This window comes from Bufo bufo, chromosome 9, assembly GCF_905171765.1.
Source record: "Bufo bufo chromosome 9, aBufBuf1.1, whole genome shotgun sequence".
Classification (NCBI taxonomy): Eukaryota; Metazoa; Chordata; class Amphibia; order Anura; family Bufonidae; genus Bufo; species Bufo bufo.
This window is the reverse complement of record NC_053397.1, coordinates 174501668-174516254: the sequence shown is the minus strand read 5'-3', so window position 1 is coordinate 174516254 and position 14587 is coordinate 174501668. Positions and strand designations below refer to the sequence as shown.

Sequence of the window (14587 nt, the reverse complement as noted above, 5' to 3'; positions counted from 1 at the left end):
CGTTTGGACGAAGCCGGCTCCTGGCCGCAACTGTGGAAGTAGAACTAAAAATCCAGGTCTGCAGGATCCTCCTCTGGTCAAGAGAAGCGATAAATTGGTAGACCAATGCCCTTATAGCCGTAGAGGCTTGTGGTGAGACTTCTAGCAAGAGAAGCTGTTGAGAAACCACTGAGAAAAAAAGCCTGAGCCAGGCATGCCCCACTGCATGCCAAAGAACCAATACCTCAGAGAAAGGTAAAAGTAAAGCCGATGTGAGCATCACCTGTAATGGGAAGCCCCGTCAGTGACCATATATTGACAATTTGGCAACCCTTACTGAAAGGGCAAATGAGTGGAACAAAGATGAGAGAAATACTCTTGCCAGGTGGAGTGCGATTACGACGTCCAACGCTTCCACTGTACCCGAGGAACCCTGGTCACATGGAAAAATACAGATGGGCTTCGAGAGTCGTACAACCCATGGCTACTGGTCAGCTAGACAGAAGGGGAAGGTGGTCAGTCATCCAGCTCGAGGAGGGACAGGAAAGGAAAGGGTGTTCCGTTCCAGGGACGAAACCCCTACCAGCGATGGCAAGGCGTGACAGACCCTCTCTACCCGTCGTGGGGAAACTCTTAGTCCACCCCCGGATTGAGCAGTGAAAAGAATGACCACCATTGGCTTGAGGTGATTTAGACATTACTCATATCTGAAGAGAGGTAGCACCGATGGCATCACGGCATCAACTATTAGCACCCAAGTCCCGCTTATAACGGCAATCTAGTGGTTGACGAGTGCCGCAGGGACTAAACTACCCAGTAGAACGCACCCGAAGGTAGGTGCTGATCAGCAATGGCATATACGCCATTGCAGTGCCCAAGTTAACGACAGAAGGACAACAGTTGTCAGAGCAACGGTCAACTATCGGTAGTGTAAACTAGTAGGAGGACAGAGCTAAAGCCCATTCCCATCCGAGACTGGCGCTCTACAGAATCTAGTGGTAATGCAATACTCCGCCTGAGGAGGCGGCCATACATGGGAAGCCACAAGAGTAATGGTAACGCCATACTCCAGCTGAGGAGGAGGCCACACCGTAGAGGCCACCGATTCCAGTCTTAGAAGAATTCTTCACCTGACGAAAGAGCTGTGCAGTTGGAACCCTAGCATGTAATGGTGATGCAAACACCCCTTGTGCAGTAGGAGATACCGCATGCTCCGCCAGCGTAAAACTGAGGGGGAGGCCTGAGGACATCCAGTAGAAGTCACGGTACCGCGCTGTCCCAGTTAAGTAGAGCTAACCTTAAACACTCCACCTGAAAAAGGCGCTAAACAGGAGCAACCGCCGAAGCAGTGCCAGGGTAGAACCCCTACCTGAGAGGGGCTGCCCCACTGCAGCGACTACGATCTTCTAGCCCTAGCGTGAAGACTTCCCCTGCGAAGGAGAACCCGTTGTAGTAGCCACTGCAGAGTGCCAGCATAACACCCTCACCTAGATCAGGAAGAGTGGTGGACAAAGAATCCAGAGTCAGTGGAATATTCTGCTTGCTGAATCAAAGTAGTCTGTGTAATGTGACTGACCTGAACGGTGGAGGCCCATGGGGATGGGGGGGGGGGGGGCTCTAGGACACATAAGTGTTGCTGGGTGATCCCCCTGAGAGCACAAAGGTCGACATTTTTGTACCCCCAAACAGTGCCGGAAGAAAAGAAGGATACAATATGGAAGTAGCCATAGTATCCAGTGGTAGTATCCATCTGCCACTAGATGGAGAGTACCAGACACCAGCAGGTTTACTGACTGTTGCCATGGACCACCTGTGAAGGAAGCCAAGGCATCTAGTGTCGTGGTGTAGTTGAATTATAGCATGCAAAGATGCTTAGTGATTCCCCCCTTAACGGATCATTTGTAGAGGGTAATGCCACAGGAAGCATGTGATGGCAAATGACTGATGGAATAACATCCAGTGGTAGTGCAATCCTCCGGTTAACGAAGGGGGTAGCGCGATAGTCAGAACCGCATCCAACGGAAGTGTAATTACCCCACCTATGGAGGGGGGGGTAATGCCTACAGTAAGCACTGCACTCAGTGGCAGTGCAATTACTCCACCTATGACAGGGAGTAACATATACGACAAGTACTGTAACCCGAGGTAGTGCAAGTACATCACCTATGGAAGGGGGTAACGCACACAGCAGGAACTTGCATATGACGAGTCCTGTACCCGGTGGGAAGGGCAATTACTCCACCTAAGTAAGGGGGTAATGCATACGGTAAACACTGCAACGGCAGTGATAATGCCACCTATACAAGAGGCTAATGCATACTGACAGTACTGTACCCAGTGGAAGTGCAATTCCACCACCTACGGAACAGGGTACGCCTATGGCTGGCATTGAGACCAGTGCTAGTGCGGTTAGTCCACCTATTGAAGGAGGTAATACATAAGGCAAGTACTGTATCCAGTAGTAGTGCAAATACCGCCTAAGGAAGGGGGTAATGCATACACTAGTACCGCCGGCTAGCATGGACGCAATCTTGGAAGATTGAACTGGATTCATATCAGAGTCCGAATAACTGTGGACAGATGAAACCAAAGTTCAGCTGTTTGGAAGAAGCACACAACACTATGTGTCGAGAAAAAGGAGGTACAACACACCAACATCAAAACCTCATCCCAACTGTGAAGTATGGTGGTGGGGGCATCATGGTTTGGGGCTGCTTTGCTGCGTCAGGGCCTGGACGGATTGCTATCATCGAAGGAAAAATTAATTCCCAAGTTTATCAAGACATTTTGGAGGAGAACTTAAGGCCATCTGTCCACCAGCTTAAGCTCAACAGAAGATGGGTGTTGCAACAGGACAACGACCCAAAGCATAGAAGTAAAACAGAATGGCTTAAACAGAAGAAAATATGCCTTCTGGAGTGGCCCAGTCAGAGTCCTGACCTCAACCCGATTGAGATGCTGTGGCATGACCTCAAGAAAGCGATTCACACCAGACATCCCAAGAATATTGCTGAACTGAAACAGTTCTGTAAAGAGGAATGGTCAAGAATTACTCCTGACCGTTGTGCACGTCTGATCTGCAACTGCAGGAAACGTTTGGTTGAAGTTATTGCTGCCAAAGGAGGTTCAACCAGTTATTAAATCCAAGGGTTCACATACTTTTTCCACCTGCACTGTGAATGTTTACATGGTGTGTTCAATAATAACATGGTAACATTTAATTCTTTGTGTGTTATTAGTTTAAGCAGACTGTGATTGTCTATTGTTGTGACTTAGATGAAGATCAGATCACATTTTATGACCAATTTGTCCAGAAATCCATATCATTCCAAAGGGTTCACATACTTTTTTTTGCAACTGTATACAGATGTGTCCTTCCTAACTTTTCCTCCATGTTTGAGTTATCACAAAGTATTTCTTTGCAAGTGTTGCAACTTTTTTCATTTAAAAGCTGGTCATCTCACAGCATTCATCTCGGAATAAGAGTGCATTAACACAACCATATCCGTTTTGTGCTCCGCATATTGCAGATCCGCAAAACACGGATGTTGGCCGTGTGCGTTCAACATTTTAGGGATCATCACGTCACGCCCCCTTTGTTAGATATGCCCATTCTTGTAGTATAGGGCATGTTTGCTATTTTTGTGGGCCACGAAATGGACATATAATTTTGTGGCCCCCATTGAAATGAATGGGTCTGCATCCGATGCGCAAAAAATGCAGATCGGACGTGGACCGAAAATACCTTTGTGAGAATGCCTGCCAACTTAAATGAACAAAGAAAGATAAGAAAGGACACATCTGTACATCAAATGGATACCATCAACGCAGTGCATTTCAAATTATATACTATAAAGTTCTAGAAATTACATTCTGACACTAAGGACTAATGCACACGGCCGTGGCCTGATCCGCAATATACGTGCTCCGGCAGCTTGTGCTCCGCATCACGGACACGGACCTATTCACTTGAACGGGTCCGCAATCTGGAAGGTGCGGAACAGGGGGTTTCTCTCCATGCCTCCACACCATAAAAAAAATACATGTTCCATTTTTTTTGCAATGCAGACAGATCACGGACCCATTCAAGTTGAATGGGTCTGGATCAGTATGCGGCAGCCACACAGACTGTGCCCATGCATGGGGGACCGTAAATAGCGCATGAGGCCTTAGGGGTAGATTTACCAAAACTGGTGTAAAGAAAAACTGGCTTAGTTGTCCATAGCAACCAATCAGATTCCACCTTTCATTTTCCAAGGGAGCTGTGAAAAATAAAAGGTGGAATCTGATTGGTTGCTATGGGCAATTAAGCCAGTTTTCTTATACTCCAGTTTTTATAATTCTCTCCCTTAAAGGGGTTGCCCGCTTTTTACTATTGATTAGGATATCCTTAGGATAGGTCATCAATATCAGATCGGCGGAGGTCCGACTCCCGGCACCCCTGCTGATCAGCTATTTGAAGAGAAAGAAGGGCTCGTAAGATCGCTGCCTTCTCTGCTCTGTTTACCTTCTCGCAGCAGCAATTGCTGCGGCGAGCTGTGTAATTACAACTATGGCGTCCCTATTTACTTCTGTGGGACGGCTCAGTTTGTTCAACTGATCAGATATTGATGACCTATCCTGAGGACAAACACTTTAAGGGCCCTTTACACTGCTTGGGTAGATTATCACAAACGAGTGTTCGTATGAACACTCATTAGCGATAATCTGCCTGTGAAAAGGTGCCACGTTAATTGATTGTTGGTGTGGACAGCTATATCGTTTGGTGGCAGCAGATCATGTTGCCTAAACACACTGTGCTGCCAGAAAACAATGATTCTGCAGGTGGACAAGCGATGGCATTAGTGGTCACTCCACCCCATACTGTGGAGGAGATCACTGCATGTAAATGCAGCAGTCTCCCCTACGTACAAGCAGGCGATCGTAGGGAAGGATCTCTTCCCTCCTGACAATTGCTTGCTACATCAGGCCATGCAAAGGGGTCTTTAGCGCTTGGATTCAATGCCAGTATCTGGACCAGTGGATGTTCAAACACTGAAGTAGTCAAACAAGATTACCTGTTCACCAAGGTCTCTGCAAACAGTTCTAACCCAGTGCTGGAAATGGTTGCGGGATAATGGGGTGTCAAGCAGAAACAGACCAATGCTGTCCTTATCTTCTGCAGATATATTCCTGAAGAATTTTAAAGGTTCGAGGACCCAAGGCTTGGGCCCCCCTTCAAATACCATGTCCTTCGATGAACCTAATGTAACCAGAGCTACTGATAGTGGGTCAATAGTCTAAGAACAGAAGAGAAATAAACACAATTAACTACATTATGTAAATTGTTTATTACAGATACGGGACTTTATTTTTTATGGCATACATATCTAAATATACACATTAACACGCAGTTAGATTTCAGTCATCTAATACCAGTTGTCGCATAGCACTAGGATGTAGTATAGAATTATGATTGGTAGGGTTCCCCTTCCCCCAATACAGAAAACAATGACCAAGTCCCTATGGCATTTCTCCAGCACTCTTGGTCACACAACTGAAGTACAGCTCCATTCAAGTGAATGGGGCTTGTTCTCTGTACAGCGCACAGTAAAAAAAAATAAAAAAATAAAAAAATTGTATTTGAGGAAAAAAAAACTATGAAGGATAGAGAATGTGAAGGTACCACAGTGTTTAAAGCGTTTGTTCGTGTTCAGAGCTGAACTCAGACATATCCCTTTCTTCACCCAGGCAGGCCCTTTGATATGAAATGCTCCGATGCGTTTATCAGAGGGGCTGCCTGGGCGAAAAAGGGGATATGTCTGGGTTCAGCAGATTAGGAGTGTCCTGGTATTCTGACACTCACCAATCCAGAAGTAATGGTATATCCTTACAATCTGTCATCACCTTTTATGAGCAGAAAACCGCTTCAACCCTTACGTTTATAGGACGTATGCTGTACTAATTTACATTATTTATATATTTTTTTTGGTATGTTTTACTACTTTAAAAAAAATAAAAATCTTCTTTGCATCACCATATGCTAACAGCCATAATCTTTTTATAGTTTGTCACATTAACAGTGCTAGACTCACTGCTCTAGCGCTGAGATCCCGCGCGTGCGCACTCCAACATTGTCAATCAAATGGATGGGGCATGAGGTCGTCGGAGATGCGGTGCTCAGAAGCAATAAGCGCGCCTCCGAGTGCTCCGTTTGCTCATTAGCATATGAAGCAAAAGTGGATTTTACAGTGTGAAAGGAACTGAACTAAGGTAAATAAAGGTAGGTTTGTGATCAGCGTTTGGGGCCCTAACTCACTATATATTTAGAATGGTATACTTGAAACAGGTGACTGAGCCTCTTTAAAGGGCATCTGTCAGCAGGTTTGTCCCTATGACACTGGCTGACCTGTTACAAGTGCACTTGGCAGCTGAAGGCATCTGTGCTGGTTCAATGTTCATATGTGCCCGCATTACTGAGAAAAATTGTGTTTTAATATATGCAAATGAGCCCCTAGGAGCAACAGGGGCGTTACCATTACACCTAGAGGCTCTGCTCTCTCTTCAACTGCTGTACCCTCTCCACTTTGACAGGACCAGGCAGTGTAAACATCAGCACACCTTGCCCTGTCAAAGACGTGGATGGCTACAAAGAAACTACAAGAAAAGGGGAACAAAAAACTCTTTAGCTTACCTACATTCTTCCAAATCTTCACAAAAAGCAAATCCTAATGAATATACATCCATGTTATATTTACCTTCAATGGTAGGTAGGCAGCCACAATGATTTTAGCTTTAAGATGTACATGACGGTGTGTGTAGCTGACAAATATAGTTGTGTATCCTGGTGTTTCAGCTTCAACTGTAATACCGCTACAATAGTCAGCACCAGGCTTGAGTCTTCCTAGCAATCAAAGGTAGAGTAAAAATATGGATAAATAGAGATATATTATTATAGGATCAAGAGCAACTTGGGCAGTATGGTCTGTTTCTAACCCAGTATTAAAAGGAGATTTTTGTATAACTTACCAGTAAAATCTCTTTCTCGCTCTTCATTGGGGGACACAGGAACCGTGGGTATAGCTATGTCCTCTAGGAGGCGTTGACACTAGATAAAGCTGTTAGCTCCTCCCCTGGCAGCTATACCCCCTCCAGCCTGGAGAGAGAGCTTCAGTTTGTGCACAAGCAGTAGGAGAAGCAAGTAAACCAAAGAGAAAACATGGAACACCAACCATGCCAAAGGACCCAACAGAGTTCTAACCAGTAACTGCCACACTGTGGCCGAACAACAATATTGGGTGGGTGTGTGTCACCCAATGAAGAGCGAGAAAGAGATTTTACTGGTAAGTTATACAAAAATCTCCTTTTCTCGCCCATATTCATTGGGGGACACAGGAACCGTGGGACGTCCGAGAGCAGTCCACAGGGTGGGAAAAAGCCACAGACCCATGGAAGCAATCGTCCCTGCAGGCATCTAAGAACTGTTGCCTGCAAAACCCGCGACCCACGCAGCGACTGTCGATTCATAGGTATGCACTTGGTAATTTCTTGTGAACATGTGTAAGGAGGACCGGAACCGCCTTACACAACTGTGCAGCCGAAGTGCGATTCCGCCTAGCCCAAGAAGAGCTCACCGCTCTGGGAGAGCGAGCCGTGACACCTAAGGGTGGAGCCCTGCTCCGGGCGCGGTATGAGTCCGCACTTGCAGACCGAATCCAACGTGCAATTGCCCATTGGAGGCCGCCAATCCCTAGCGAGGACCTTCCGGAAAGAAAAGGGGGTCCGTACGCCGAGAGGGACTGGAGGCTGCTAACAATGAGTAGAGCTCTGACCACGTCCATAATGTAACTCCCTTCCGTAGGGTGCGAAGGAAGGGACAGTGAAGGAAGGACAATCTCGTCATTGATATGGAAGTCAGAGACCACCTTCGGGAGAAGAAGGAATGAGCCGGAGAACTGCTGTATCATTGAGAAGAACCAGGAAGGGAATCTTGCAAGAGAGCACACCCAACTTAGACACCCGCCTGATGGATGTGATAGCCACAAGAAAAACTACCGCTAGGGCAGGAGCCGGAGTAAGAACTCCCACAAGGGCTCAAGTGGAGAAGACTGGAAAGGTTGAGAGAACCACATACAGACCCAAGGCTGTAAGGACGGTACAAAGGAACCGTATGTGCCCCTCCCAGAAGGAAGGTCCCCATGGGCACCAGGGAAACCAGAGTACACTGGCAGCTGCCACAGGACAGATGCGCCAACACCTGACCCATCAAGGAACTAAGGCTAAAACAAGGTCCAACCCTGAATGTAGAAGGATAGGACAGTCGATGTCCCGGCTTTCACAGAAGCCCAGGAAGGACCTCCAGGTCCCACAATAGATCCTGGGCGATAGAGACTTCCTGGCCCGATTCATAGTGCGGAAGACATCCGCTGAAAAGCCTCTCCACGTCAGAATGGAGGTTTTAATAGCCACGCTGTCATCAAAAGCTGATGTAAGACCGGACCCCGAAAGAAGGTAGTCTCTGAGTGGCGGTGACCAAGGGACGTCTCCAGGAAGGAGAACGAGGTCAGCATACCACGTGCGACGGGGTCAACTTGGAGCGACTAGGATTTGTCGGGATGTCCTCCATCCGGATCCTCCGTAGAACCCTGGGAAGGAGGAGAAGAAACACGTAAGGGGGGAGAACTCCTACCAAGGAGAATCAGGGCGTCCACGTCGCATGCTTCCGGAACTCTGGCTCTGGAGAGAAAGGTGTGAATCTTTCGTGTAGATACCGTTAGCACACCCAGACCAATGGAAGAGTCTCTGTAGGAGAAGGAATGTGGAGGGCGCCACAGCCCACCAGTCGGACCGGATCGTGCCTGGAATGGAAGGCCACCAAACTAATACCCTGTGCAAATGCAGATGAGGGAAGGTAGCAACGTAGGAACTACCAAGTCATGCGGAATGGCTATGAACCTTGAGCCAGAGTAGGAAAAGACAGGAGAAGAATAGGCTAGGTTTAAGCCTATTCCCCGTCTGAGACCGGCGCTATACAGAAGTAGCCAAGGATTAAGGGGCTGTGCAAAAAAACTCTGCCTGAGGAGGAAGCCAGGCAAGGGGAGTCACACTGTATTGCTAGCCCCATACCCCAGCAGAGGAGGGGGTCACCCGCAGAGGCCACCGAATTCAGTGTTAAAAGAGTCCACCACCTGACGAAAGAGCATTGCAGAGCTATGAGCAACACCGCTCCCACAGTAGTAGCCAGCGCTTGCACCGTCAGCACAAAACTGAGGGGGAGGCCTGAGACTATCGGTAGAAGCCACGTATCATACTGCCCCAGTTAATTAGAGCTAACCTTAAAACTCTACCTGGAAGGGCGCAGAACAGGCGCAATTGCCAAGCTAGCGCCAGGGTAGGACCCCTACTTGAGGGGGAAGTCCCACTGGAGCGACCACGAACTCGAGCATTAGAAAAGCTGCACCTGTGGAGTAGAACAAGCTGTAGGAGCTAAACCTGAGTGCCAGTATAACCACTTTCCCAGGGAAGGGGGACTGGTGGATAGAGAATACGGAGTCAGTGAAAAACACTCGATTCGCTGGAACATACTTCCCATATATGTGCAATGGTGTACGCACTACGTATTGATGCGGACAAAAACCATGACCGACTTTTGCGAGGAGAAAAGATGCGCCGTGTTCCCCTCGCGCGTAAGTCTACTCCTCAGAATCTCGCCCCTGGCAGTTGTGGACTGCGCAGGTGGGGACTTATCAACCAAACTACCCAGTGGGTGGGATGGGAGCTTGTAGAGGTCTGTCTTCCGGATTGCGCAGGCGGTGTAGTATCAAATTGCGCAGGTGGAATTATCAACCAAACGACCCGGAGGGTGGATTGGGAACATCAGCTGTCCTCCACGGGATTTGCAGAGGAGGAGAATTATCAACCAAACGGCTCGGAGGGCGGATTGGATACTATGAGAGGTGCTAGTTACCCGAGATAGGACACGGGCCCAGTGTGGTAATGAGGAGTGTGGAGAGGGCCGTATGGACGCACATCTCTTTTTTTTTTAAACTAAGATGACTGCCTCAATGACAAGAGGCAGGAAGGGTTAAATTCCTCCACAGGAGGAACATTGCACTGGGAGTGCCACGCCCCCTTAGAACTCTATCTCTCTTCAGATATGCCGGCCAGGAAGGGTTAAGGTCATCTTCATGACCGGGGGTGAAGCTAGCAGGGGGAAGAAGGGCGCGAAGTCTTCGCGCCGGAGAGCACATCCCCCCCCAGGGGGATGAAGTGTGGCCCTTCAGCAAGCCGCGAGGCGGCAATCCAAGGCCCCTGCACACAGCCGAATAGTGCATCAGCTGGACCGCAGAGGGACCAAGCACCGCGATATGAGCCCACTCTGGCTGTTGCCATGCCCCCTCAATGGACGGAGGCTCCACCCCGTGGGCCAGGTTAAAAAACATGGCGGCCGGAACACCATGCGATGCACGGCCGAGTTGTTCCTGATGCTGTTAACCTCTTCCGGAGTGGCACGCTTGGCGTCCGCTCTGGAACTCTGGTCATGGCGGTAAGGTCCATAGTTCGATTAGTGGATCGTCCGCATCCACTGCATTGAGATCACAGCACTGGCGGGACTGTCCTCTCTTCACTTCCCTGTCGCCATCTTCACCCCTCCTCTGGTCCAGCAGGGTCACCCCTTCAGCTACTGGCACCATAGTGGCAGGATGCTGGAAAAGGGGGGCTTGGATGGGTGACCCCTTGCCCTTGGCTGGCGGGATGCAGGGGAGCGAGGCTGCCCTGGTCCATCTTGTCTTCTGTGGGGGAGGCAGCAGTGCTAAAATAAAAAAATCTTCAGGAGGTCTTTCCTCCTATTGACACTAGAAAAAACTGAAGCTGAAGCTCTCTCTCCGGGCTGGAGGGGGTACAGCTGCTGGGGGAGGAGCTAACAGCTTTATCTAGGGTCAACGCCTCCTAGAGGACATAGCTATACCCACGGTTCCTGTGTCCCCCCAATGAATATGGACGAGAAAAGGCTATTCACACAGAACACACTTAAGGCATATCCATATAAACTACTGACAGAAGACGGTGGAAGTAACACTTATCAGGCATTTGTGGACATGCAATAAAAAAAAAAGTGTAAGATAGGACTACCTCTTGGGGGTTGTCTGCTTTTTTCTATTGAGGACCTGTCAGCTCAGCAGGGATCCAACACCCGGCACCCCCACTGATCAGCTGTTTGAAGAGAAAGAGACGCTCGTGCAAGCGCTGCCTTCTCCTCAACATTTACCTGCTGGTCGTTGCAACCGCAGCTGAGAACAGTATAATTACAAGTATGGCGTCACTATTTGCTTCTATGGGATGGCTCCGTCCTATTCACTTGACCAGATGGGAGCCGTCCCATAAAAGTGAATGGGGATGCCATACTTGTAATTACATTGCTCACTGCTGTTGTTGCGACAGCGAGCAGGTAAACAATGAATAGAAGGCAGCGCTCTCTCGAGTGCTGCTTTCTCTTCAAACAGCTGACTGGCAGGGTGCCGGGAGTCAGGCCCCCGCCGATCTAAGATAGATAACCTATCCTGGGGATGGGTCCTCAATAGAAAAAAGCGGACAACCCCTTTAAATGACACTGCCACATTTCCTTTACCTAATGAAAAAGAATAAAAACAGAGGCTAGTTTATAACCAGATCCACTAAAATAAAGACAAATAAGACAATAAAGTACTATACATACAAGACAAGACAGTTTTACATACCTGGCAGTATCTTAAATATCCCAGGTGTCTCCATTTCTACAGCCAAGTCAAAGTGCGAACAGTCACTAAGTGTTACCACTTTGTTGTCTCCATTTAAGACGCCAAATATCCTGAGAGGCAGCTGAAGTTGTTTCCCCAGTCTGGCTTCCACTGGGCAAGGTATAAATTGCATGCCAGTGGGTTCAATGACAAATACCTAATCAGATTTGACATTGAAATTATTTAGCAATCCAAGAGAAGGACCTGAAGAAAATCAGCCACAAGAATAAACACGAAACACAGATGATGGTGATTGGGAAAGTCTTTGGCTTCCATGCACCCATGTCCTAGAGCAGGGACCATCAACCGCCGGCACTCCAGCTGTTCTGAAACTACGACTCCCAGAATGCTCCTTTCATTTTTTTGGCAGTTACAAGAACAGATGAGCAAGTGTGCACGCTGGGAGTTGTAGTTTCACAGCATCTGGAGTGCCGAAGGTTGCTGAACCCTGTCCTAGAGGGAGGTTAAAGGGATTAGGAGACTGGGCATTTACCTCTCACTAGTGCAATGCGTACTGGGTGGTCTTTACTCAAAATAAAGATGTAGAAACAGAGAATATGCGCTGCATGCTGGCTTACTATAAATCATATCAAATGACAAAGCAGCTCCACTGGCAAACCTATTAAGCATACCCTCTGGGGTAAACAGACAACTACACAGTGCTAAGATCTTCAAGCTATACCAACACTAAATCTGAAAACTCAGCTCTTTGTGTGTCTAACCTCTCCTTCCTCCTAATTCACCGAGTAACAGCACACGGTCATTAAACCTGAAAGTTCAAATTAGACTTGAAATTCCTCCCTCCACCATTCTCATACTGCAGAGGACAAGACAGACAGACAGACAGAGACAGAGAGAGAGAGATAGACTACCTGCTTAAATCAGAGCCAGTGCTGCTATAATCACAAGACTTCAGTAACTATCATATTCAAATAGACAGCCTGTAATTCACTGGGTAAGATATTCAAGTTATTTGCTACTCCATATTTCTCCTCATACTCTGCCCCGCATTGAAATTAATAGACTGTGCAAAACGCAAATGAATGAAGCCAACAAAATAGCACAGACTACACACATATGTTAAGGTAAAACTCATCTGAAATAGGCAATTTTGGCCATTTCAGTCGCAGAGTTAAAAATGTTACATGAGCGATCAGTCAGGATGGCCGGTGGCAGACTTAGACACACTAGAAGCGCATGGCCTGCCGAATTTTTTTTTATAAATTAGATTATAAGAGGTTAACGTCTAATGTGCTACAATACTTACTTTGGGCACTGAGCACCAATACCTCAGACTAGCATGTAGATGTCAGATTAGGGGCTATTAAACTCATTTCTTACCTTCATTTCTCCGTAATGTAGAATGTTCTGAACATCTCGAGCGCGTATGACACTGACACCAATGTCATCTCCAGTTGTCATCAAACCTTTGACGGTCACAGTGGCCACAGCATTATTAGTGGAAGACCATGTGAAATTGCCACTTCCACCTTGCACCTTGAAATTAGCAAAGAAAGATTTCATCAATAATGCATAAAGAATCTAAGGATAATGCATTTATCATATAAAAAAACTATACATACTTCCAGATAACGACCAGCTGCCATACATGTACTGTAGGGGGCATGGTGCTTAGCTTTAAATTCATGTCCCTTTATGACGTGGGTTTAAAACTCCTGCAAACTAGCAGGAGCAAGTCGGGTCCTTCCTCCAAGGAGAAGACAGAGGTTTATAACCTCTTCCTCCTTCTCTTTTCCAGCATACAAATCTTCAATGAGTGATACACAGTAAATAGGAGATCTGGTGTGCTCACCAGGTGCTTCTGGGCAAAGCAGAACTGCTGGGTCTTAGATCTCCAAGCCATACCAACCCATGGCAATCAATGGCAGAGCTATGGAAAACCGTGCAGCCATTGGTTGCAGAGGATTGGTGTGGCTTGGCAGCATACAGCTAGCCGCACTGTGGGGCCGTACCCTGATGATACCCCAGTGTTCTTTTATGATCTCTTGTTGGACACATAATTTGCCAAGATACATAAAAGTAAAAAAAAAAAATCAAATAAAATGCAAGTAGAGGTAAAAAAAAAAAATATGTTGACGCCATCTATAACCTTTGCCACAGCCACCCCACTCATGCAAGACTACAAATATATCGAAATGACCAACAAAACTCCGAATTGCAGTGCAAGCACAGAGGCAATGATTCTGGGGCAGCAACTGTGCATGCGCCACAACCCAAAAGTTGCTGCTCTGGGAGCAGAGGCAGAGCTTCTAAGGCTACTTTTACGGATCCATTCAGAATGCATTAAGGGCAAAACTGATCCGTTTTGGACCGCTTGTGAGATCCCTGAACTTATCTCACAAACCGAAACCAAAACGCCAGTGTGAAAGTAGCCTAAGCTAACGCGGCTACAGATGGTTAGGGCCAGGCGACATGTCCGGCCCCATCAATCAAGCGGCAACCGGGAGCTTCTTCAGCAGCAGGGACAGCCCCTCGCAAGTGAAGAACTCCTGTTGATCAGACAATTCGCTCTGCTCAATAACCAAGGCAGAGTTTATACAGACGATTAAAGTGTTGCAACATACCATACGTCCAAAATGCACTGAAATTTCTAGGAGTCATCCATATAATATATTGTTTACCTGAATTGTATACTGATAGGCTCCGGGTTTTGGCTGCCAGGGAAAAGTTAGGATTTTGGGTGACAGAGAAATTGGTGGGTAGATCTCGACTTCCTGCTGATTCCTCACTGGATTTGGTAACACATGAACACCCCCATCCTAAAACAGAAGATATTGTAAACGACTCTATACACAAAGCCAAGCACCATCTCCATATGTAATCATTTCTTT

The 14587-nt window shown here is 47.3% G+C and overlaps 1 protein-coding gene across 1 annotated transcript in view; it reads right to left on the bottom strand.

The window, feature by feature from the left end:
- Window positions 1-14587, bottom strand: part of NUP210 (nucleoporin 210) — a 111533-nt gene that overhangs the window by 70127 nt on the left and 26819 nt on the right. The window contains exons 11-15 of the mRNA XM_040406850.1: window positions 14378-14515; window positions 13077-13232; window positions 11697-11892; window positions 6717-6862; window positions 5037-5258 (exon numbers count right to left, since the gene is read on the bottom strand). Coding sequence (XP_040262784.1) covers window positions 5037-5258; window positions 6717-6862; window positions 11697-11892; window positions 13077-13232; window positions 14378-14515 — 858 coding nt within the window. The remainder of the gene's footprint in view (window positions 1-5036; window positions 5259-6716; window positions 6863-11696; window positions 11893-13076; window positions 13233-14377; window positions 14516-14587) is intronic.